General features: G+C 44.3%; 1 protein-coding gene across 1 annotated transcript in view; it reads left to right on the top strand.

Moving 5' to 3' along the window:
* PLCG2 (phospholipase C gamma 2) overlaps positions 1-25006 on the top strand; it is a 143268-nt gene that overhangs the window by 110504 nt on the left and 7758 nt on the right. Inside the window, exons 25-30 of the mRNA XM_081807867.1 lie at positions 519-621; positions 1663-1872; positions 3134-3279; positions 3786-3900; positions 4777-4944; positions 9691-9779. Coding sequence (XP_081663993.1) covers positions 519-621; positions 1663-1872; positions 3134-3279; positions 3786-3900; positions 4777-4944; positions 9691-9779 — 831 coding nt within the window. The remainder of the gene's footprint in view (positions 1-518; positions 622-1662; positions 1873-3133; positions 3280-3785; positions 3901-4776; positions 4945-9690; positions 9780-25006) is intronic.

Genomic DNA, 25006 nt, shown 5'->3' with positions numbered 1-25006 from the left:
GGGGAAGCAAGCACTCATCCTTATACAGATGGAGATCGATCACATAGTGTGTCCTCCAAGGGGAAATGGCATGGGGCTGAGGGCCTGGAGAGCTTTCGTCACAAGCTGTGATGGGTGAGGGCAGAGGCGCCCTGCAGCAATGAGGGGGCTCAAACAAGGATGTGCAGCGCCCACGAGGCTGGGAGGTCGTGGGCTTGGAGAACTCTAACAATGTGGTTTTAGGGGACTGGGTGGGGCAGGAGTCTGAGAGCAGAGGGTTGAGGAGAGTGGGGTGCTGACAAAGGGGACCCTCAGCCCCACCCCTGTTCTTGGGAGCCATGCCCAGGGACCCAGCTAGCCCCCAGTTCTGGGTGGAAACAACGTAGGAATTTCGGAAGGGAGGAGAGGAGGGGTAGGACAAAGGACCACTTCCAACTGTATTAAGGATCTGAGCCTGCAGGGGGCCAAAAGGGGGGGGGGTCCCGGGGAGGAAAATGCAGGCCAGTCTCAGGGCTGACACTGGGGGCTGGCTCCAACAGGAGAACAACATGAAGTACTGGGAGAAGAACCAGTCCATCGCCATCGAGCTCTCGGACCTGGTGGTCTACTGCAAGCCGACCAGCAAGACCAAGGACAATCTAGGTATGGTCTCCCTGGGCTGTGCCCCAAACATTCCCTGCAAAGCCTGGTTTCCTTTGGAGTCAGGGGCTGTCAGAGAGCAAAATGAGAGACTCCTGTTTCTTTTCCACGGCTCTAAGTGGAGCTTGTCCTTAGGGCAAGTGTGCAGCTGAAACGGGCCCTTCTGGGGTCTTCAGGAGGAAGAGAATCCAGGCCTTGCTTCTTCTAGTGGCTGCCGGCATGCCCTGGCCTGCGGTCACATCTCCCTCTACCTCTCTAATACACAGACCCTACCTTTAGGGCCCAGATAATCTCCCCCTTTCAGGCTCCTTAATTTAATCCGATCCGCAAAGTCCCTTTGCCAGATGAGTTACAGTCACAGGCTCCGGGAAGCAGGACCTCGAGGCTTTGGGGGCCGTGGAGCTTGCCACAGAAGGATTCAAAAATGAATCTTCTCCAATCTCCAAAGGAGCAAATTCTTTGCCCTAATAAGATCCTGTTCATCTTTGCCTCCCCCTTTGATCTCAAGCATCTCTGATTCCAGGACGGAGGACCAGAGAAACAGCACTGAAGCCTAGTTACTGGGCGGCGGGTCCCTCAGAACCGGACTCAGCAGGGTTAGGGGCCGCCCGCACAGGTGCACGTTCCTGTACCCGCTCTGCTCCCACCCCTGCCTGCAGGCAGTGGACTGTTCCTCCCCCGTGGTGCCTGGTTCACCCATCTTCTGCACAGGATCCCCTCCTCCTGCTGATCCCTCCGGCCATCCTCCACCGTGTCCCCTTCTGTAACTGTACCACTCTGGTGTTTTCGGGCACAAGCCTGGTGGTGGTTTTAAACAAGAAGTAAATTACACTGATCCCAGAGTGAAAGCCAGTGGGCATGCTGGGATCCTCGGAGGGCAAGGGCCCAGAGCCGTACTGGTTATGGCAAGAGCATCCTAACCACTGGGCTCTCTTGGCTCTGAGGTTCCTGGTTTCAGCTGACCACCTGCGCATCCAGCGGGGGCAGCAAGCCTTACGAAAGTGCATCAGATGGAGTAAATGGTGTCTCCCTCTCTGTGTGCAGAAAACCCCGACTTCCGAGAAATCCGCTCCTTTGTGGAGACCAAGGCGGACGGTGTCGTCAGGCAGAAACCCATCGACCTCCTGAAATACAATCAGAAGGGCCTGACCCGTGTTTACCCAAAGGGACAGAGGGTGGACTCCTCCAACTACGACCCCTTTCGCCTCTGGCTGTGCGGGTCCCAGATGGTGGCACTCAATTTCCAGACTCCAGGTACAGGAGCACTGTTGGTGGCATCGCTCCAGGCCCAGTCTGCTGGGGCCACCAGTGTGACCGGCTGTCCCAGAAGCCGTCAGGTTTCACCCAGCATGCTGGTATGAGGCCCAGCCATTGAACGGAGTGATGGCGGGACATGGGGCATTTGCATCTGTCAGGCTCTGCGATGGCAGGTGACCAACACGTTGCAGGGTGGCTATGGGAGAAAGGAAGCACTTGAGCTCATGTAGTGAAAAAGTCCAGGAGTTGGCACTGAGCTTCAGGCACAGCTGGATCCAGGTGTTTGGTGGCTGTCTTCAGGGAGCTCTTCTCCTGGCCCATCCTTCTTTGAGGGCTTCATGCACAGACTCTTCCGGAGATGTTCATTGCTGAGAAAAGCCCACATGCAAAAGTTTTTGACACCAGTGGTAGCAGCATAAATCACAGTGCTGTGCTCTTTGGTTGATGGGTCTGTGCATCAATAATCTCCTTTATGTTCTTTTAAAGCCTGTGCAGGATTCCATTGAGTGGAACCCTAATCTATTTAACAGGTCTCCCCCACCGAGGCGCTTCTCTCGTTTGCTCTTACGGACGGCCCTGCCCTCTGTAAGCTTACATGAGCACCGCTTCACGGGTGGGGGAGGCCAGGGGCGGGACCGAGAGCTCAGAGTGCAGGCTCAGTCCTACCTCACTGGCATTTGGGCCAACTTCCTGAGGTGACCCACTGGACACCTGCACCCGTCGTGCCTGAGCTCCGAGGCCTCACCACACTGCCTTCCAGAGAGACCTTGGGTGGGAATGCCAAGTGAGAAAACGTTCGAATATACCTTTCCAGCAGTGACTTCCCTTATGAGTAAGTGAACCAGTTTCCCATGTATTTAGGAAGCATTTTCTTTTCTGCAAACGGTTCATGCTTCTTACTGCATCTCGCTAACGGAGCGGAGGTATTTATAGCAACATCATCAGAACGCTTTCGTTTGTGGATCTTTCCCTGTCGTTTGAGTTAAAACTTTTTTTTTTTTTGTGCAGCCTATCTTAAGTGAAATTTTAAAATTAACTCTCAGAAAAAAAATTTAAGAAATTTTGAGCATTGAGTAGGTTTTAGTGTCATACTTAGAATGGTGTTCACCAGTTGGGTTTTTTTTTTTGAAACGCATAATTTAACAACTGCCTGAAATTATTTTTGGAAACAGGTTTAAATCACCCCCCCTCCCCCACCTAGCACCGCCGGCCCAAGAGGCTACCTTTTCTTACAGCTGCAGTTCCCTTTCCTTCCCAGACAAGTACATGCAGATGAATCACGCCTTGTTCTCACTCAACGGGCGGACGGGCTACGTCCTCCAGCCTGAGAGCATGAGGTCCGAGAAGTACGACCCCATGCCACCAGAGTCCCAGAGGAAGATCTTGATGACTCTGTCCGTCAAGGTAACTCAGGCCTCCGCCTCATGACACATGTCAGCTTGTTGAAACCATCAACACCCAGTCACTGTTTCAGGATTTGAAATACAGGGCACCCCAGGGTGGCCAGTTTTAGGGGGTGAAAATTGTTAAAAATGCATCCAACTTTCAGACAATGTATTGTCTCTTTGTAAGAGTTCAGCTTTCTCCTCTTTTGGAAACCATGCAAGGTAGAGATTTGAATCATATTTCTCATATAAGGAAGAAAAAAAATACCACTTTCTCCTCTGTTCTTTCCTGGGCTGTCTCTGGAGGTTGTCTGTGCGCAGGGGACGTCTATAAGTGTGGAGGCATCAGGGTTCCGATCCTGGCTTCTCCAGCCCTATTTCCCCATCCATAAAAGGGAAGCAGTTGGGTGGTCCCCACAGAGGGCTGTCAGGCCGACTTGGACCTCCTGTGCTCTGACTCGAGCACCCAGACTGAGCTCTAAGCTGCATTGGGGAGAATGCCAGTACTTACCTTTGGTGTCCTAGGTTCTCGGGGCTCGCCATCTCCCCAAACTTGGACGAAGTATTGCGTGTCCCTTTGTGGAGGTGGAAATATGTGGAGCTGAATATGACAACAACAAGTTTAAGACAACAGTTGTGAGTAAGTTGCATCCTCTGGGGGATTCTGTGTACTTTTATCGTCCGGGGCTTTTCCTTCATCCCTCATGCTTGTTACAGTTCAGCTCGGGGAGGAGGGAAACACAAGACCCCATGATTAACTAGTTGGACGGGTACCCAGGGCTGCTCTTTGCTGTCACTCACATCGGGAGTCCTGGGCCAGCCCCCTGTGGTAGGAAGCCAGGGTGGGGGGGTCCTCTTTGGCCCCCCCCCTCCTGCTTCATCTACCGTGTCCAAGGCGAGGCAGCAGAGACACAGAGGGTGTGGCTGACCCCCCAGGCTGCTGCCTAACCTGCGCGATTTTATCCCTCCGAGGGGAGGGAGATCCTGCAGCTAGGAAGAAACAGTCCATGTTTTAAGGCCTGGGAACACTGCCCCTGCTAAGAGGCAGCCTGGTGCATGACTCCCGTGTGTACCAGTGAAACTGGCATTTCACAGGGGCGGGGGGGCGGGCGGCTGTTGCCCTTGCTCCGTGAGGCTGGTTCACCCCAACAACCCCAGAACCCTCATCCATTCTACCTCTTCAGAGAGCCAGACCCACTTCCCTGTCCAGAGGAGCGGTATAGCTCCCTGCTCTGATCTCTTCCAAACCTCCGTGCACCCCGCTTTCCCAGCCCGGCCCTAGCCCCGGGAACCGAGATGGCAACCATAGCATTTTCTCTGCTTACTAAGGGCCAGACCTGTGACAACAGCTTTTCCAGGACTGCTACTGGAAAAATAAGTATTTCTTAGATCTCGGCCTTGATGCATATTTATGGGGCTGCTAAGGAGATTCCAAAAGCCAAGGGCTAAGAGAGGTGGTTTTACCAGGAGGGGGTAGGACCAGTGGAGCCTCTGCTGAGCCTTGATCTCCTTCCAGATGACAATGGCCTAAGCCCTGTTTGGGCTCCAACACAGGACAAAGTGACCTTTGAAATTTATGACCCCAACCTGGCGTTTCTGCGCTTTGTGGTCTACGAGGAAGATATGTTCAGTGATCCCAACTTCCTTGCCCACGCCACTTACCCCATCAAAGGAATCAAGTCAGGTAAGATGTTTTAATTAAGATGTTCTGTTTGGGCTAGCATCACTTTTGGTCTGTGCTGCTGGCTTTAGAAAGAATGAAGCATTCTTCCTGGTTTTTATTAAATTGTTGCAAAATTGATTGGGTGGCTTGGACAGCTGATCACATAAGGTTGTCACCATGAGCAGGCATCCAGCCTGGGGAAGGTGGGGAGGCTGCACCTTTCTCAGTCAGGCCTTTGTGTGCAAAGCTGGCTTAGTGGCTTGTCCACCTGGCAGTGTAGTCAGGTCTCATTTTGAAAGGCTAGGGGCTGCGGTACGCATCTCCCACTCTGCCGGGCCAGCACTGGGCCCGGGTGGGAAGAAAAGGGCTCTGAGCAGTCTCAGATCTGCCTCTTCCCATGGAATGGTTAATAAATCTCCATTTGTGAGTGCCTGGGTGGCTCAGGTCATGATCTCGGGGTCCTGGGATCAAGCCTGCTTCTCCCTCTCACCCCGCTCGTGCTCGCTCTGGCATGCACATGTGCTCTCTGAGTCCCATCCCCTCCAATGCAGTAAGATAGACCCCTTCCCCTCCCCCAGGGAGGAGATTTGGGACACATGAACTTGATGCTGCTTTGTAAATGTGGCTGCCCTTATCTTGTGTAGTTGCTCTGCTTTTACTCTCCTGCTAGATTGTGTGTGTCACGTTTGACAAACAGGCCCTCAGTGGATGCTGAATTCTCTTTGCCCCTTTCCAGTGGATGCTGAATTCTCTTTGCCCCTTTCCTTAGCATTTCTGAGGCATGAGCCGTAAGATCATAGATCCTTCTGGACTCCTCATGAGGTCACTGTTCCCCAAGGATCATTTTTCAAGAGAAACAGATCACTCATTTTAGTGATTTATATACCAATATAGGCTTTTTTCTTGATGTTGTTTGGAAACCTTGTGTCTTGTTTCGTTTGTTTTTTTTCTAAACTTGAATTGTATCAGATATTCCCTAAATTTCTACCTTTCCTAGTATCCTAAATCTGATCATTTCCGGTACCTGCCCAGCTAGCCAGGTACTTAGAAAATGCAGGTCGCTGGGCCCGTTCCTGGGCGCTCGGCTCCCCCTGTGGATGGGGGTTGGGCAGGAAGGTGCAGGTTTTGCCAGCTCCTCAGCGGGCACTTTGAGAGGACTGAGCTCGGCTGCTCATCTTACCATCCAGGAAACAAATTCCTAAGTGCAGGAGTAGATGAACTTTTAGAGAACATTATGAAGATATAGTATTCACGTGTAAGTCCCCACAGTGTGATATTTGGCAACCCCTCTTGGTTAACTTGCCCACTCCATCAGGTACTTTAAACCCAGCTGCAAAGCTGCAATTCTGTAATGTGCCCTTTTACAATACCAGACAAACAAAGCTTAAGATAGATTTCTTTCTATGGTAACTGTGTCTTCTTACCCCACCTCCCCTGGGCTCGTCCTGCTCTGTCAGGACCTTGTAACCATGTCCTCTTGAAGGACAAGGGATGTGAGCTTTGTAGTTGCTCCTCATGCCTTGGAGAGAGGTCAGAGTTGATGAACCCTCCCTTACCTTACCAGCCAAATTGTGTCCGTTAATCTAAAAAATGCTAAGAGTTAGCTTGGAGATTTATAATACAAAGAATAGGAGTACCTGGGTGGCTCCGTCGGTTAAGCGTCTACCTTTGGCTCAGGTCGTGATCTCAGGGTCCTGGGATAGAGCTCAGCGTTGGGCTCCCTCCCTCTCCTTTTCCTCCTCTCTCTTTCTCTTTCTCTCAGATCAATGAAATCTTTTGTTTTTTGAAAGAACAATATGTCATAGATGATGAAAAATGTGACCCTTCCCCCAGCCGTCAGAATGGTAAGGACCTTGTCTCGTTCCTGTGCAATTTCCAGCAAGGCCTGGCACATCCATAATCAGGGAAGGAGTGAAATTTCGCATAAGGCATTGGGACCCTTCTGAACTCACAAATACACTCTTCCCATTGTCGTTAGGGATGCACTTAAGCTTTTGAGCCAGATGGAGCTCAGAAAGGAAGGAAAACATCATTTATTGTGTTTTGTGCCTTAAACTCTTTAATCCTTGCAGCAGTCCTGTGAAAGAGGTTTTGTCATCTCTCCTTTTTAAACATGAGCGTTTTGGGGCCTAGAGATGTTAATTACCTTGCTCAAGGTCACACCTGTAGGACCAGAGCTGGGCTGCAGACCCAAGAATGTCTCACTGCACACTCCACCTTCTTCCTACTCTGCAGGCCTCCCCCTACTCCTAATAAGCCAAAATACTGACCATGCTTCAAAAGAGGTCTCTATTTCCCTTTCATCTATGACACAACCCAAATCAACAAGGATAACACAGAACCAAACTTTCTGGTGAAACTGGGCAACACCTTTCTACCCTAACCCCAAGATGTGTGAAGGCCGCTCATGAAATGAGACCTGGCCATTGAAAGGAGGGATGTGGGGATGGGGCTCACTTCTCCAAATCTGGAGGCACCTGCTGAGTGTTGGTTCTAAGCAAAAGGGCACTGCCACGTCATTGGAGTATTGGGGCCATCTGAGATACCACGGAGCGCCCAGCAGTCTAGAACAGTCGATCAACAACTAGACAGACTTCTTCTACACTGTCCCCCGACCAGCCCTTAGAGATGCAGAATCTCAGCCCCATCCCAGTCCCTAGGCAGAATCTGCATTTTAATAAGATTCCCGTAACATTAAAGCTGGAGGAGCACTAGGCTAGACTGCGGGAATGCTGTAGGTATCCAGGCAAAAAACCGGACCAGCAAACAAGCCAAGAAAAATCACCTCACCTACAAGGGGAGAATAGGTCAGAAAACTTCACTATTCATGGAAAGCAATGTCCTCAAAACTCTCCGGGGAAAGCTTTGACCTGAGAGTTTTATACCCAAACTGTCACTCAAGTGTAAAACCAAAGAATGGATGAGTTCAAGTATGTGCCATTTGAGGACTATATGTCTCGTGAGGTGGTATTAAAATGAGAGAACAAGGTTAGTCAACAAAAACACTGATAGAGAAGTCCAATAAAAAGGTGGCGAGCACTGGACATTTGAAAGTTACAATGAAATGCACAAATTTTCAATCGGAAGGACACTGAAAACAAGTATTGAGCTCCAGCTCATGAGATGCGTGCCAGCGTATATAGGAGGAAGTGTACAGATGTATTCATCTCACTTTGAAATATATATACACCTGTATGCTAGATGGAGGAATGGATAAATGTGATTAAAAAAAACACAGTAAAAGGTTAATGGTAGGATCTAGGTGGCTGGTATACAAGTGTTCCTTGTAATATTACCTTAGCTTTGCTGTATGTTTGAAAACTTTATAACCAAGTCTCCCTTTGTGGAAGAATTACGGTTACAAAAACACAATAGAGCTGACCCCTGAACAATGTGGGGGTTGGGGATGTCCATCCCTCAAGCAGTCAAAAAGCCACCTAGGATTCTTGACGCCCCCAAAACCTACTAACAGCCTATTGCTGACTAAAAGCCTTGTAACAGTCGATTAACACATACTTTGTATTTTATACTGTATTCTTAAAGTAAGCTAGAGGAGAGAATATGTTAAGAAAATACATTTACATTACCATACTTATTGGAAAACAATCTGTGTATAAAGTGGACCTGCACAGTTCAAACTTGCATTGCTCAAGGGTCAACGGTATTTACATGCAGTATCTTGTAGAGACAATAATTCAGCTAACCCAAATTAGGGGAAGGAAGGAGAGAGGAGGTGTGGGCTTGCAATAAGCACATCAACTTCCTCACCTGAACCTAGTGGGTAGGGAGAGAGGGATTAGTCAAGTGATACTGTTAAAGGTTCTCCAAGAGAAGTAATAATAACAACAGGACAAGCCAGAGGGTACAGTGTGAGTGCCCTAATTCAGGCATTGCTTGTCTGGGAGAATCAGAAGACAGAATGCAGATAAAAAGCTTTCGAGACAAACTAGGGCCACATCATCTCCAAGATACAATGTTAAATGAAAACCATACATTACTATTATTAGTGACTTAAACTCAAGATAGTATCTTGGGGAGATACTGTTCAAAGTGGCTCCTTCTGAAAGAAGGGATTATGAGCAGGTAGGAACGAGACTTCAGTTTTTACTATGTATTTGTTTAGAGTAAATTAAAACAAGCAAATCAACCAACTTTTGAGATGTGTCGTCTTAAACATTACTTAATGAGGGGAAAATCAGCTCTAACTCAACCCTCCCCCCTAAATAATAAGAAACACTTAAAAGAGTGTCCTAATTATAAATAGAGAAAAGCTTTCAGAGGAGGATCAATACTGCTATGGACTGCCAAGGAACAGATTTCCTCCTATTGGAAATCTTTCAGGATAAAACAGTGCCCCCCACCCCCACCCCCCGATCCTACACTTTGTAAAGGCAGACATGGAGGAGGGGATACAAGGGTGCATTACTCCTGTGAGTCTTTTGGCCTCCGGCGGACTTAGGGAACTGAACCACAGCTGCAGTCCCTCTAAATGTGTGATGTTCTATACATTTTGATTTCTTTCGAGTGAATGATTTCCATTTCTACATGGCTGAGATCTTTAACTGCACTTCTCTGTGTGGGCCCATCCATTGGGGCTGCATTTTGGAGCCCCTCTCCCGAGCCATCAAGAAGGGACCTCTGGTTTCCAGAATGTCAGCCACCAGCTTACCTGCTCCTGGCACTGGACATGCGATCCCTGGGTACCCTAAGAAAGCTAAGGTCTGACTTTAATGGCCTGTATTTGCATTGCTTTTCCATTCTCTGCAGGATTCAGATCTGTTCCACTGAAGAACGGGTACAGTGAAGACATCGAGCTGGCTTCCCTCCTGGTTTTCTGTGAGATGCAGCCAGTCCTGGTGAGTGAAGAAATGCCAGTTGGGGTTCCCTGAGCTGTCTCTGCTGGTGGGGTGGAAATGGCCTATGGGTATGGTTGGCTGATGGACTTAAACCCGTTGGGAAATCACTAGCGGGACAAGCCACGTCGTAAAAGAATTCCTCCGTGGTCCCAGGTTTTTCCTTCCAGCATCCTTCCTTCCTTGGAGAATGCCATATGATTCTTTGAGTAGGTCATGTAGTTGGAAAGCTGAAGCTCTTGGGAAGTTCCGTATAGTTTCATTTCAGCAAGTAGAGTCAAGCAAGATAATGCTCTTTTAGAGAAGCTCATCTTTCCTGGGTGCTTTTCCCCCCACTAATGGTCTTGGGAGTCCCTTAGAAGGGCTGAGAGCATCCACCAAGGCCTTGTTGTGGCCTGTGCTGGGGAAACACGTTCATAGGGATGGGCACTACTTTTGTCCTTCTCTTTGCTCCTGGAGGAGCCTGCCACCTTGGTCCTTTTGTCAAGACCTTGAAGATACATGGTCTCTCCTTTGATGAACCAGTTTGGGGAGGGTTGGTGGGGGAAGGGCTTGGCCTCAATTGAACGCAGCACCAAGCTGGGATAGTTCAGGTCTCGGGTTGACAGTGGGAGACTATCTGGATATGTGATTTTGGAGCTGCACAATCCTCTTGATAGCCCCTCCCACAGAATGGGACCCACTTGGCATGTGTTTTTGCAAGACCCCATGATGTGGCCAATCCAAAGACCTTTCCATTTCCCTACCACAAAACTCAGCATGGGTTGGGTGAGTGTGTGGGCACCCCACTTCTCTTTGGATAAACTAGAAAAACCATGGTTCTGGACCCCAGGGGCTGATGTGGCCTTGGTCATTGTACCTGGATATGCATCTTCTTTTCTCTTCCCGGTTGTTCTCTGGGTAGAGGAATCACAGCCTCTCACTTGTTGTTTGGCTCTAAGAACTACACAGGGATTTGGAAGTTGCTTATTTGGCAACTTCCAGAATAGAGCTGAGAACCATCCAACGGGGAAGGGAGATGGCAGGGGTAGAGATGCCTTTTAACAGCTGTAGCCATAGTCCGTGCAGTAAAAATTCATGAACTTGACTCAGAGGAGAGAACATTCTGCATAGCTGTCTGCCTTACATTCAGTTTTTGCAACCTTGCTAGTTTTCCACTTTAAAGCATTTTATCAACATTGAAATGGAAGAGGTTGCAAAGATAAGGAAAGACAGAAAGCAAAAGCAGGAAGCAACACTTAAAAGGCACAGTTCTTTGGTGGCCAAAGAACCTCGGTGACAGCCAGAGGTATCACTTCTGTTGGTAGAAGATAGGCTCCTGATGACAAAGTTGTGTCTTGAAAGCATAAGGCGATGGATAATGCAAAGTTTTCCATTCTGAAACAAATCTGACATGTCCGTGGCTTTAGACTTAGTCAAAATAAATGTTTCCATATGAAGTGAATAGTCACTCGAACCTTGAATGATGGATCCAAAAAAAAAAAAAAAAAAATCACCTTTCTTGATTCTTACTGTGATAGCAATATTCGGTCCTGAAAGGACAACTCAGTTAGCTGTCAAGTCCTAGGTGAGAATGCCCAAGACTTTAAGTCCATTAAAAAGACCTAAGCCAGAATACATTATTTTGTGTAAATGGCTAAACACACACACACACACACACACAACACCCGGATTGTGCCTACTATCCAGTCTTATAATTTGGGGGAAGAGATGAATAGATCCAGTAAGCATTTGGTTTGATTCCTTCTCTTCCTAGGCCAGTGCCTTTTTTATGTAAGTGTAATAATAATACAAATCCATGTGTCCAGCTTCTTTTTTAAACTCTGGCATTCTTCACATTTGGGGCCAGATCATCCTTTGTGGTGGGGGCTGCCCCGTGCATTTGGACTGTTGAGCAGCATCCCCGGACCTTGTATAACAACCAAACTATCTTCAGACATCGCTCCATGTCCCCCGGTTGGCAAACTTGTCCTTGTTGAGAACTGCTTTAAGTGAAATTATCAACACTTTTCATACTGTTAACAGTTAAATGATGGACAGGTTTTTCCATCGAGTGGGCTGACCATAGATTAATCACCATTCCCCCAGTTGGGCATTTATGGAATCCACTGAGAAATAAGGCTTTTGTGAAATTTTTCATGTGATTACTATTTTCCTTCTTTAATTTAGTTAGTTTCTTAGGATTCCCAGATATGGGATCAATTTATTTATTTTAGGATATTATTTGAGAGAGAGGCTGACCATGAGCAGGGACAGTGGGGAGGGCAGAGGGAGAAGTGCAGACTCCTCGCTGAGCAGGGAACCTGACATGGGGCCTGATCTCAGGACCCCCAGGATCGTGACCCAGGCTGAAAGCAAACACTTAACTGACTGGGCCAGCCAAGCACCCCTGGGATCAGCTTATTTAGCAGGATGGTAAACCTGTAAAATGGAATAAGTAAGCTTGAAGACCCCTGGCTGAGTCCAGCTTACCTCTCCCTGGGCCACAGAAGGATCTGGGATTCTGTTGCCTGGGGAAAGGCAACCAGCATTTCCTCACTGTGTACATAAAGCCCATCTGCAGACATTTCATGGAAAAATGTGATACACTTGGTTTCAGATGGGAATGGGGCAGCCTCGGTCTAGACATTGCTCTACAAAGCTGTTGTAAACAACTTGGAAACGTTATAAATAATTTGGTAACAGCAGAGAAACTTTTAAAAGAAAATGTATTTGTCTAGATGTAACTTCCCCCATGTCGGAAGACTCCTGGGACGGGGCTGTGGGGACCACCCCGTGGAGCACGGCAGGGAGTGAGGGCAGGGTGGAGGGTGCCAAGGGGAATGTGAACGCGCCCAGATCTGCAAACCTCATTTCAGTGGATGGTTTTTAAGCTTTAATTCCACATCTGTCCCCTGGTACTCAGGCACTCAGAGGTGTCATTTGGAGTTTCCGCCCCACAGTGTGACGAGGCGTCTCTGGGGAGCTACACTGGGGTGTGTGGTAGACCTGGGCTTTCTCCTTGCCGAAGGTCAGACCTTGTTCTAGTAATTACCATATCCTCTGTCATGCCAGGGAGAAACTCTGGTAAATAGCCTCACAAAAGACTTCTCTGAGTCAGTAATTGATCCAGTGAGGGCTGGATGGAGTTTAAAGCTCCAGAAAACAGTCAATGAGCACTTCAAGCTGCTTCTCAAGAAGCCATTGACATGTCACAATTTATCAATGCTCAGTCCTTTGCCCTGTTAGCGGCATATATGGTTTACAAAAAATCTTTTCAACGCCATTTTATTACCTACTACACTTGAGAAGTAGTAAAATAAAGGAGGAAGAGGGTGAAAAAAAATCCCCATAAACTACCCATACCTAACCACGGGGAGCATTTGGGCCGATTTCCTTTTTGCACGATAAATCCACAGGTGGACACATACAATACACACGAACGTGTGCCCTTTACCTACTTCAGAGATGACTTGAAGCCTTTTTCTAGGTTATGATTTTCAAAGACATGAATGCCTGTTTCATCAGGTGAGGGTCCCTCATTCACTTAGCCATTCTCCCAGGGATGGACGATTAGGTTGTTTGCCGTTTTTTACTTTATAAATAATGAAGGTCTTCATAAACCTTTTTTTGATTAAAAATTATTTCCTGGGCCTAGAGATTTAGTAACGGGATACTAGTCAGAAGGAAAAAAACCCCGCATCTTTGTGAAAGCATGTTGAACTGCTCTCTGCAAGTAGTTTCTTTTAAGCTGATGTATTATATCCAGTCTTACCATTAACTGAAAAAGGGCTTCCCCTCAAATGATTTTAACTTGTGGGATTCAGAAGAAGGGGACAGGATAAAGTATGAAAACTTGCATATGCATCCTCATCATCATCAATGGGAAGCTCGCAGTACCTGGGATCTCTGAGTCCTAATCCTGTGGCAGATGGTGCTGCCTGGGAGCTGAGGGGGGGAAAAGACCAGCATGCTGAGGCTCCCAGTGTGGGCTCAGCCAGAAGAGATGTGTGAAGCCCTTTGCAGAAGGGCTCTAGAGACCCAGGGCGGGGAGCGGCACCCTGACGCTGAGCTTGTCCTAGTTTTGGCAGATGGTCAAGATTTCTTTACACTGGGGAAGACCCTCCTTGTGCAGCTAGTGTTTGCCAGTTGGATCCCAAAGAGCAGAGACTTCGGTGCCTGCCACAAAGCCCCACCAACTTGATGTGACTACTGGACAGACCAAAGACGGTGAGCGTGAAGTAGCAAAGAAAAAACCTAGCACACGGCAATAAGAGGAAGACAGACCGAGGTGGAGCCCTGGTACCAGTGGCCGGCAGCTGAAGTTGAGCCATCGGAAGCATCTAAAGAGAACCCTAACATCCAAGTCGTAAGACCTTTCAAGGATGTCTAAATAGAGCACTGAAAAAAGACTTTCTGGAATTTGAAACAAAAACCTGATTTCTTGAATTTAAAAATTCAGCTCATCAACAGAGATCTGCATTAGTGACCCAAAAGATAACATGGAAGACACGGCTCACCAGCCAGAGCAATACCACCATGAAGGAGGCTCAGAGAACAGATACAAGGACCTACATGCAAGCATGTCCCCCAGAGCAAAGTGGAACAGAGGGTAGGGAGCCATTAGTGGAAGTTAATAGAGGGAACGTTCTCTTACTTGCTGCTCGAGAGGGTTTACTTGATTCCCCGAAGGGGTGAACAGCAGACGCACTGCACCCCAAGGTGTTAGTTCTAGCACAGGCATCCCTTGTTTTATTGCACTTTGCAGATACTGGCCCCCCCCCTTTTTTTTTTTTTTTTTACAAATTTAAAGTTTGGGGCAACCCTGTATCGACCAAGTCTAGTGGTATCCTTTTGCCAAAAGCATTTGCTCACTTCGGTCTCTGCCACATTCTGGTAAAACTTTTGTTGGGGGGGGGGGGGAATCTTTCTTTGATGGTACTCTTCACTGTCGGCAGTACCCAGGACCACATGCATGTAAGACAGCGGACTTAAACGTGTGTGTTCTGACTGCACCACCCATTAGCCATTCTGTCTCTTTCCCCGAGACCCACTATACTGACATTAGGCCAAGGAATAACCCTACCATGGCCTCTCTGTGTTCAAGTGAAAGGAATCAGTGGAGGGAGCAGACTTTTCAAATTGCCACAGCCACCCCAGACTTGAGCACCACCACCCTGACCCGGCAGCAAGATGGAGGCCAGACCCTCCACCAGCAAAAAGATGGATTTGCTGAAAACCTCAGATAATGGTGATCATTTTTTGGCCACAAAGTATTTTTAAGTTAAAATATGTACATTGTTTTTTAGACAATGTTATCACACACTAAATAGACTACTCTGTAGTATACATTTAACTTTTATATGCACTGGGAAACCAAAAAGTTCATTTGACTTACTTTATTGTGCCATTTGCTTTACTGTGGTAGTCTGGGAGCACACCCATAATAGCTGAGGTGTGCTTGTAACACTTCGGAATTCCAAGGGTAAATAAAAAGCTAGACTTCCCAACCTATTATCTACTAAGAAAATAAAGCTAACATCAGACTTGTCCTCTTCAGCACTAGGAAGACTAAAGAGCTCAGTCTCCAGCCACCCACATTTGAAGACAACAGAAATACACTGTGGACAGGCAAGGTTTTTAGATATGCATCCCCCCAAGGGAAACCTCAGGAGAGCATAGATGAAGAAGGGAAATAATTCAGTAGTTTCATTTTATAGTGTAAGTCTGATTAAGATTTTGTGATGCTGAATACAAGGATTTCTGAAACAGAAGTACACTGAGAAAAATTTTGTCCTAGTCTGGAATTGAAAATATTTAAATATCAGCAAAACCTTGGGGCTCAGAGGTAAAATCAAGGTGTCCTAAAAAGTTTTGACTGTGATGCGTGGGGGTTCAGATGGCAAATAGAGCATCCTGTAGGTGCAGAGTCAATTCTGATACTTTGGTGTGAAAAGAAAAAGAAAACTGAAACAGAAAGTTGAGTAAAAATAATAAAGTAAGAAATTAAAGAAAAATGTAATCAAAATGGAAGGGATAGAACATAATTCTCCCATTAGAAAAGCAAAAAAATCTAACTGCAATGTTTACAAGAAATTAGCCTAAAATCAAGAGGATATTTCAAGAGCAAAGTTTACAACCCCTCCCCCAAGAATGCAAGAGTTACTGGAAGAAATTGGAAAGAAAAAATTAATCTCCAATTATAATTTAATGATGCCTGGGTGGCTCAGTCAGTTAAGCATCTACCTTCAGCTCAGGTCATCATCTCTGGGTCCTGGGATCGAGACCCATATCAGTCTTCCTGCTCAGCAGGGAGTCTGCTTCTCTCCCTCTCCCTCTCCCCAGCACTTGTTTTCTCTCGCTCTCTCAAAAAAAGGATAACTTAAAACCAAAAGTATCAAAGATCATTAAGAAGAACCGTACAGAATGGTAGTTTGGTTTACAAAGGGATGCAAGAGGCCTTGGGGTTTAATTAGGACACAGCATCATACCTGAATCTATAAAACGAAAGCTCCCACAAAGGTTACTTGATTAAAAAAAAAAAAAAAAACCAGCAAGGACAGATGATCAAGCTAATATTAACAAGCTTGATTTAAGAGATAAACACCTTTGTGTCCATCCGTCGATAATATACATTTTCCTTCTGTGGTCCAGAAACTTTATAAACTTGACTGCATGACTGGTTGCAAAGACAACTTAAATACATTTTAAAGGAGAAGGATTTCATAAGTTGCTAAGATTTGGAAGATAATAAACGATAGCCCAAATGTTCACTATTGGAAAAGGAATTCCTAGATAAAACAAATGAAAACAATGACCTAAACAGCAGTAAAATATTTATGCCGTAACTATATTTAGAAGAGGAAAATGCTTGCCTTAAAACCAGAGAAGACTGAAAACACATGCACTAATTGTCCATCTTAGAATTTTTTTAAACACCAATAAAATAATAGGAACAAAATAAAGGTAAAAGCCAACTGAATGAAATACAAAACCTAGAAGAAAAAAGAAACGCTGATTCATTAAGATCCATTAAATAAACTCTTTGCCTGCTTAATGAACAAAGTAAGAGCAGAAACAAGAGTAAATATTGAGAAGGAGAGTGAACCCCCAAATAAAATACATTTGTAAACTAGGGCATATGGGTGATTACTTGAAGAATGTACATGGGCGAAAACTGTTTTAAGAAGCCATAGAAAACTCACAGAGTCCTGTAGCACTAAAACAGCTATCAGGTAAAACAGGTATTAGATCTGGATGGTTTTATAGCTAAATTCTACCTGGATTTAAAGAACATAATTCTAATGTTAGGCCATTGAGGTCAACAGAAAAATGGAAATGCTCCATTAATGTCTAGAAGCTATAGACATCTGTATCAAAACTGAAGATAGAGTCGTAGATAATTCTTAAAAAAAAAAAACACAGCAAGTCATTTCCAGCTATTTTCTAGAACAATATATTACCACTTACTATTTTTTATTCCAATAATGCAAGGATGGTTTGTCAACACTTTTAGTGGCAATACATAAATCACTAAATGCCACAAATATAACCGAATTTTATCTCTTCACCACAATTTATGCTGATTATCACCATTCACAAATATGGCTAAATAAAGACTCCAGTTTTAAGGAAACTTATTTTTATTTGTTTTGTATTTATTATCTAACCACTTTATTCTAGAAAGAACAGTTAGAAATGTAGAGTGGGAGGCAGGGACAGATAGTTTTTTATCAATATCATGAATGAGATTTCCTAACAATTTACACATTAGTGAAATATAAATTAAAGTATACAGCTTATTGGGGCCCCTGGCTGGCTCAGTTGGTAGAGCATGCAACTCTTGATCTCTGGGTTGTGAATTCAAGACTGATGTTGAGTGTAGAGATTACATAAAAATAAAATCTCTTTAAAAAAAGGAATATAACTTATAAACACTACCTGAACACCTTCCAGAAATTGTTTGATGGGAATCAGAGGTATCAATATAAAATTACTTTAAAGTATATATATACAGACACACACACAGGTAAGTACAGAAACAAATGCATGTTGGCATTGGAAGAGATAGCTCTTCCGTATGGAAGAATTCCAATTAATAAATGTACAAAGGAATGAGAAATAGAAAATCATTTCAACACCAGAGTAATTGCTACAGGTAAAGATCTAAGGGATGCTAAAATTAGTGGAAGTTTGAGGAGACATAGGATGCCTGCATAGTCTTAAAGTATCTTCAAGAAATTTATTGACTGGAAGAGAATTAACCAAGTGGTCAAGATTACCATCAGTAATAAGACACGTTGGTATCACGCACTTCCTGAGAAGGCTACATCACTTCTTTGACATTCTTGCCAAAGCTGCACCATGCCAGATAAATCATGGGAAAACACCAAACCCAAATAGTAGGACACAGTTCAGAATTACCGGCTAAACTCTTCAAAAGTGTCAAGGTCATAAAAGATGAGAGGATGGAGGAAGTGTCACACAGTCTGTGACACTGGAAGACTCTAGGGAGACTCAGCAACTACAGGCAATGTGGGATCTTGGACAGGATCCTGGAACAGAACAAGGACACTGATGAAAAACCAATGAAAACCAAATAGAATGTGTAGTTAACTTCTTAGTTTGGATAACTGCACTATGATTGTGTGGGATGTTAGTCCTGGGGAGTGGGGAGGAGATAGGGGATGGGAGAACTCTCTGTACTTATAGTGCAACTTTATTTCATCGTAAAAACATTTAAGGCATCAGTGGGGAATAAAAACTGAAAGGAAAAAAAAAACAAAAGGTACAGAACTGAATGAAGATCTTGTCACAGGCCAGGTGTAGTTCATTCAAAGATCTTCTCCAAGATTCTAAGGACCCGAAATTTTAAAAATACATAGATCCATCTAAAACAAAGGCTTACCGATGATATAAGGGTTCAAAGTGGGAATAATAAAATCACAATATAAACAAATTGAGAGACCCCCCCCCCCAGATGGACATATAGCCATAGGGGAACAGGAGAGAATTGGGGAAAACAGCTAGATCTTTCTCCCCAAAGATAATTCCTGAAAACTGAAAGTCCAAGAACTTGCATTTTAAGTTTTTTTTTTTTTTAAGAACTCTCAATAATCAAAAGAAATTCCTAATTTTGAGGAGTGGGGATCATGAGAGCTGGGGGATGATTAACAAGGAGAAGTCTGGTTTTTTTTTTTTTTTTTGGCTAATAATCCTTATAGAACTTCTTGACTTTCAACTTTGTGCATACATAATTAATAAAAACTGAAATTAAAATTTAAAAACCTAAGTAGGAGATGATGCATTGCTGGGGAGCATAGGACATATTCAAGGACCTTTGGTGTGAATGTGACAAGAGAGATGGGTTAGTAGTTGGAGGGGGGTGTGGGCTCAAGGAGAGCTTTTCAATGTGTTTGCTGCTGATGGGAGTCATTTACTAGAGAAGGGAAGGATGGTGCAGGAGGGAGGGGGCCCTGGGGCCAGCAGGAAAGAATGGATATGGCACGCGGGTACTGGGTGGGCAGATTTCCTATGTAATTTCTCCTCTGTTCCACGTGAAACAAGAAGCAAGGCCATTAGCTGAAACCAGGGAGGTCTGAGCAAGAGGTGTGAAACAGTCATCTTAAGAGAGCAGGAAAGAGGATTGCTTAGCTAAATACAGCAGGATTGTATTGTTTAACGTGCTTCTATGATAGAGGCATTATTAATATTTTATTTAGGATTTTTGCACTGAGAGTCTGTAGTTTTTGGTCAGGTTTTGTTAGGCCAGCTTCTTAACAATTACATGGAGGCCTTCTTTCTCAGAGCTGTGGCACATTTTGAATAGAACTGGAATAATTACTAACTACACCTAACATGTTAAAGACATCATTTGTGAAACTTTCTGGGCCAGTGATAAGAGCTTTCTCATTTTCTTCTAGGATAAAATGAGTCTCTTCAGTTTTTTTTTTCTTATTGGATAATTTTCCATAATAGGAAATGTATGTCTCTATATTAAAAATTGGAGATGTAAGAGCCTTATAATAAATACAAATACATATTCTCTTCATGACCATCTTGGTTTTTATTTCACAAATTCCTACCATTTCTAGGTTTACCTTTACTGACTCAGTCTACTTCCCTTAGACCTGTTCTTTTTACAACTCCTTGTGTTTGGATATTTAATTCTTTTATTTCCTATCCTTTTTGGGTGCTGATGCAATGGGGGCTGAAGGCCATCCCCAAGTAGATGATTCAGGGCTAGGTGAGGCTTCATCGCCTGAAACACACTTCAGAAAAAAGGACATGGCACATGCCCAGGACTCAGGCCAGTGATCGGCTGCTTGCTGGAGGGACTGAGATAAAAGTGGACACAGCCCTGAAGCCAGAATATGTACTATTCCTGAGAACCTAGAACTCTGAGCAATCACCTTAGCCCTTTGCTGGCCCTGCCCTGTGAATCTCCCATTTAGAACATTCAGTAAAGGACCGGGGCCCCTGGCTGGCTCACTTGGAAGGGCATGCAAGTCTTGATCTCAGAGTCCTGAGTTTGAGCCCCACGTTGGATGTGGAGGTTACCTAAATAAATAAGTAATTTAAAAAAGAACATTCAGAAAACCAGATACCAATGTATAGATTCAGGGAGGAAAGAAACCCCATTCAAGATGAGCTTGCACATTATAATTTTAAGATGCTTGAGGAAAATATAGCTAACAAATATAATGGCAAGAGGATTCACCCAATGAATCTGAAAATAACTTTGAAATAATTTTTTTGTTTTTTAAAGAATCCAATGAGTATCTGCATTTTAAAAAGAACCACCTTTTTTACTATTATGTAAGACTGAGAGGGCCAGTTAGAAATCCTGGAAATACAGTTTGAAAAACCTTAATTTCTTTTTAAAGCTTAGCAAGTGGGAAATTCTGGAATGAATATGGTTAAGGAAAGAATCTGTAAATGTAAAGATTGTATTGGGGAATTTGCTTTCAAACTGCAAGACAAGATAAAAATATGAAAAGGGTAAAAAAAAAAAAAAGTATAGAATGCAGAGCTCCAGCATAAAGTATTGGAAATATTCATGGCTAAAAATCTTCCTGGTACTGAAGAAGCACATGCTCTCCACCTATAATCAATAGCAGTGTGAATATGCACATAAAGACCCATTCCACTGAATTGGCAGAAAACCAGAATAAAGAGAAAATTATAAAAATGAAAAAGGTTACCTATAAAGGATTCTACGAAGGATTGGTAGACCACAAGCACTCCCCTCTATAGCAACCGCAGCCTCAAGACTAAGGAATATCTTCAGAAGACTTAAGACACAAAGCTGTAAGTCTAGACATTCTGTATCCTAATAATTACCATTCAAGAGTGAGGGCAAAATGAAGGTCGTTTTCAGACCTACAGAGATAGATGATTTAGTACTAATAAACCTTTGCTAAAAAGAACTACCAAAGTCCTTACTTAGGCAAGAAGGACCACAATGCAAGAAGCAATGGTGACCCATGAAATCAGTAAACTCTATTAGAAAATATCATGGAACACTACATCAAAACCTAATGATGTAATGTATGGTGATTAACATAATAAAAACAAAACAAAAAAAGAAAACTAATAACTGTAGGGGGCATCTGCGTGGCTCAGTCAGTTAAGCGTCTGCCTTCGGCTCAGGTCATGATCCCAGAGCCCCGAATCGTGCTCCCTGCTTGGCAGGAAGCCTGCTTCTCCCTCTGCCTTCTGCCCCTCCCCACCCCACTCATGTGCTCTCTCTCTCTGCTCTCTCTAATATTAAAAAAAAAGAAAACTGTAGACTTGGAAAAAGCTAAATTTTGTGTGAAAACTCTGACTCGAAAGAAAACCAGGAAATAATAATCCCAAAATTCTAAGAGGGAACGAGGGAGTCTTGATCAAGAAGGGTGCACAGGGCAGACAACCTTCTATTTCCTCCTTTGGCATCTCCACAGCTGTTTATAGTTATTCATTAAACCGTATATATGTTTCTACATACTTCTCTGAATATTCGTTATGGAATACGGAGTACCGAATTTATATAACATGGTATAAATGCACTGGGATTCAGAAAATGAGATAAAAGTCTGCAAGCATAGATGCATTAGTAGAAAACATGGATCTTGACCTTAACCTGAACAAAAGTCATTATAAATGAAAGCAACAGAAGTTGTTTTATTCTGGGTAGAGGGAAGGTGAAGAGAGATCATTTGTAGTACAGGGTTAAGACTGAAATGCAATTTCTGCTCTATTTTTTTAAAAAGATTTTATTTGAGAGAGAGCACAAGCGGGAGGGCAGAGGGAGAGAGAATCTTTAGCAGTCTTTGTGCTGAACACAGAGCCTGACATGGGGCTCGAAATCACCACCCGGAGATCACGACCTGAGCCGAAACTGAGTTGGATGCTTAACCGACTATGCCACTCAGGAGCCCCTCTGCTTTATTCTTAATAGGAAGGGAAGCTGGTCTCCTTGGGCAAACATAAATTGAAGTAGAGTCATTACTGCCTCTTCCCAGTGCCTCACTGCATGCACTGAATAGTCACGAGGACTGTCCCTCTTACCTCCTTGCCCTGTGCAAGTCTGCCTGCTTTTTCTCCTCTGCGTCTTTGCAAGTGGCCAGAATACTCTTTGCCATTGCCCTCCCCACTCTCCAAAGTCAGAGTTCTAGTTATCCTGGCAGATGTCCATGATGTTTTGTTAGGTTGTTAAGGTGGGGAAAATGTGCTGAGCAAGTTATGGTCTGAGTCCATTTTTTTGTAAAGATAAATGACAAGAGAAACCCATTCTTGAATACTGATGGCACATTTTTGTAGCGCTGGAGTCTCTCACTTGAACTACTCCATCAGTAATAGCAGCCAACAGACTGACCTCCGGAGTATCTTTTACATAATAGTCAGTAGATGGCGGAGTAGGAGGGTCCTGAGCTCATCTCCTCCCGTGGACACATTGAGACATCTACAGATAAGAAACCCACTCAGAAAATGACCCGAAGACTGTCAGAGCAGATTGTCCCCAGCTAAAGACCTAAGAAAAAGCTACAGCAAGAAGGGTCTGAGGGGCAGAAACAAGGTTGGGACCCAACCCCCCCGTGCAGTGACCCACAAGCAGGAGCAATATCCCAGGTGAAGAGGTGCTCCCTGCAGAGCAATGGAATCCAGTCCCACATCAGGAACACCGGGCCCTGGGGACCTGCCCTGGGAAGAGTAGCCCCTAGTCTGGCTTTGAAGATCAGTGTGGCTGAAGTGCAGGAGAGTCAGCAGGCGATAGGAAACCAAGACTCCACTTGTGCAGGGCCATGGTGCTCTATCGCTCCGTCTGAGACCCCGCACAGAGGCAGCTGTTTGAAAGCACCCGGGTGACACATGGAGTTACTAATTTCAGGGCATGTGCTGGAGGGTCAGGGATCTGTAGGAGTTTTCTCTAGGAATAGAAGTGCGGGTAGGTGCCATTTTTCTTGCCTCCCTTCAGCCTAGCTGGCAGGATGCTGGTAGCAGCCAATTCTGACGCCCTCCATCTACTGTGCTAGTACCATTCACCCCACCAGGCATTCTCCTACAGACTCCCCCCACCCCAGCAGGTACCCCTGCCCTCAGCAAATACCACCCTGCCACAGGCAGTGGGCAGCCCTGGTCAAGACCAGAGCCCCTCCAAAGTGACTCCTGGGGAGGGGAGGCAGGCCCAATCACCATAGGGGGGCCATACACAACTCACACAGGACACAACCTTGGAGCTCCTGGTTCTTGTGACCAGGGGCCATTGCACTACTGGGCCCCACAGTACATCTACATAAAGCCGTTGCTTTGAAGACCAGGAGATGTAGCTGACCTACCTAATACATAGATACAAACACAGACAGACAAAATGACGCAGAGGACTATGTTCCAAATGAAAGAACAAAATAAAACCTTAGAAAAAGAACTAAATGAAATGGAGATTAACAATCTAGTCAAGAGTTTAAAGTAATGGTCATAAAGGTGGTCACCAGACTTGGCTGAACTCAAAATTTTAACAGAGACAGAAAATATAAAGAAGAACCAATCAAAATTGAATATAGTAACTTAAAACCACACTCAAAAGCAGGGTGAAGGATGTAGAGCAGATCAATGATCTGGAAAACTGGATAGTGGAAAGCATGCAAGCTAAATAGCAAAAAGAATAAAAAATAATGAGAATAGGTTAAGGGACCTTTGGGAAACATCAAGTATACTAACTTTCACATTATAGAGGTCCCAGAAAGAGAAGAGAGCAGGGCAGAAAACTTAATTGAAGAAATAATAGCTGAAAACTTCCCTAAGGTGGAAGGCAACACACCCATGTTCAGGAATCACAGAGAGTCCCAAATAAGATGAACCCAAGGAAGTCCACATCAAGACACATAATAATTAAAATGTTGAAGATTAAAGACAGAAAATCTTAAAATCAAGAGAAAAGAAAATAGTTACATACAAGGGAAACCCCATAAGGCATCAGCTGATTTTTTTTTCAGCAGAAACTTTCCAGACCAAAGGGAGAGGTATCATATATTCAAAGTGCTAAAAGGAAAAAACAAACAATCCTAAAACCAAGAATACTCTACTTGGCAAGTTATTCAGAATTGAAGGAGAGAGAGAGTTTCCTAGACAAAAGTTAAAGGAGTTTATCACCACTAAACCGGCCTCACAAGAAATGGTAAAGAGACTTATTTCAGTAGAAAAGAAAAGCCCATAACTAGAAGAAAATTATGAAAGGAAAAAATTTCAGTGGTAAAAGCAAACATAAAGGTAGTAGATCAATCACTTATAAAGCTAGTACAAAGTTTAAAGGACAAAAATAGTAAAATCAGTTCTATAGACAGAAATTAGTTAAGGGACACAAAATAAAAAGATGTAAATTGTGATGCCATATACATAAAATGTGAAGCAAGGGAGTAAAAATGTAGTACTTTTAGGCTGTTCAAACTTTGGTTTGAACTTAAGAGATCATCAACTTAGTACAGACTGCTAATATACACAGAATAGAGGTGATCCTTGTGGTAATCACAAACCAAAAACCTATAATAGATACAAAAAAAAAAAAATAGAAAGGAATCCAAGCATAACACTAAAGAAAGTCATCAAATCCTGGAAAAAGAAAAAGGAACACAGAACTACAAAAACAATCAGAAAACAATTAACAAAATGGCAATAAGTATATGTCTATAAGTAATTACTTTAAATGTCAGTGGACTAAATGTTCTATCTATAGGCTGTCTTCTGTGTGCTGCCTCCAAGAAACTCACTTC

This window comes from Leptonychotes weddellii, chromosome 16, assembly GCF_054177405.1.
Source record: "Leptonychotes weddellii isolate Sample4059 chromosome 16, ASM5417740v2, whole genome shotgun sequence".
NCBI lineage: Eukaryota > Metazoa > Chordata > Mammalia > Carnivora > Phocidae > Leptonychotes > Leptonychotes weddellii.
Note: the sequence above shows the minus strand (reverse complement) of the source record. Positions and strands in the feature narration are given on the sequence as shown.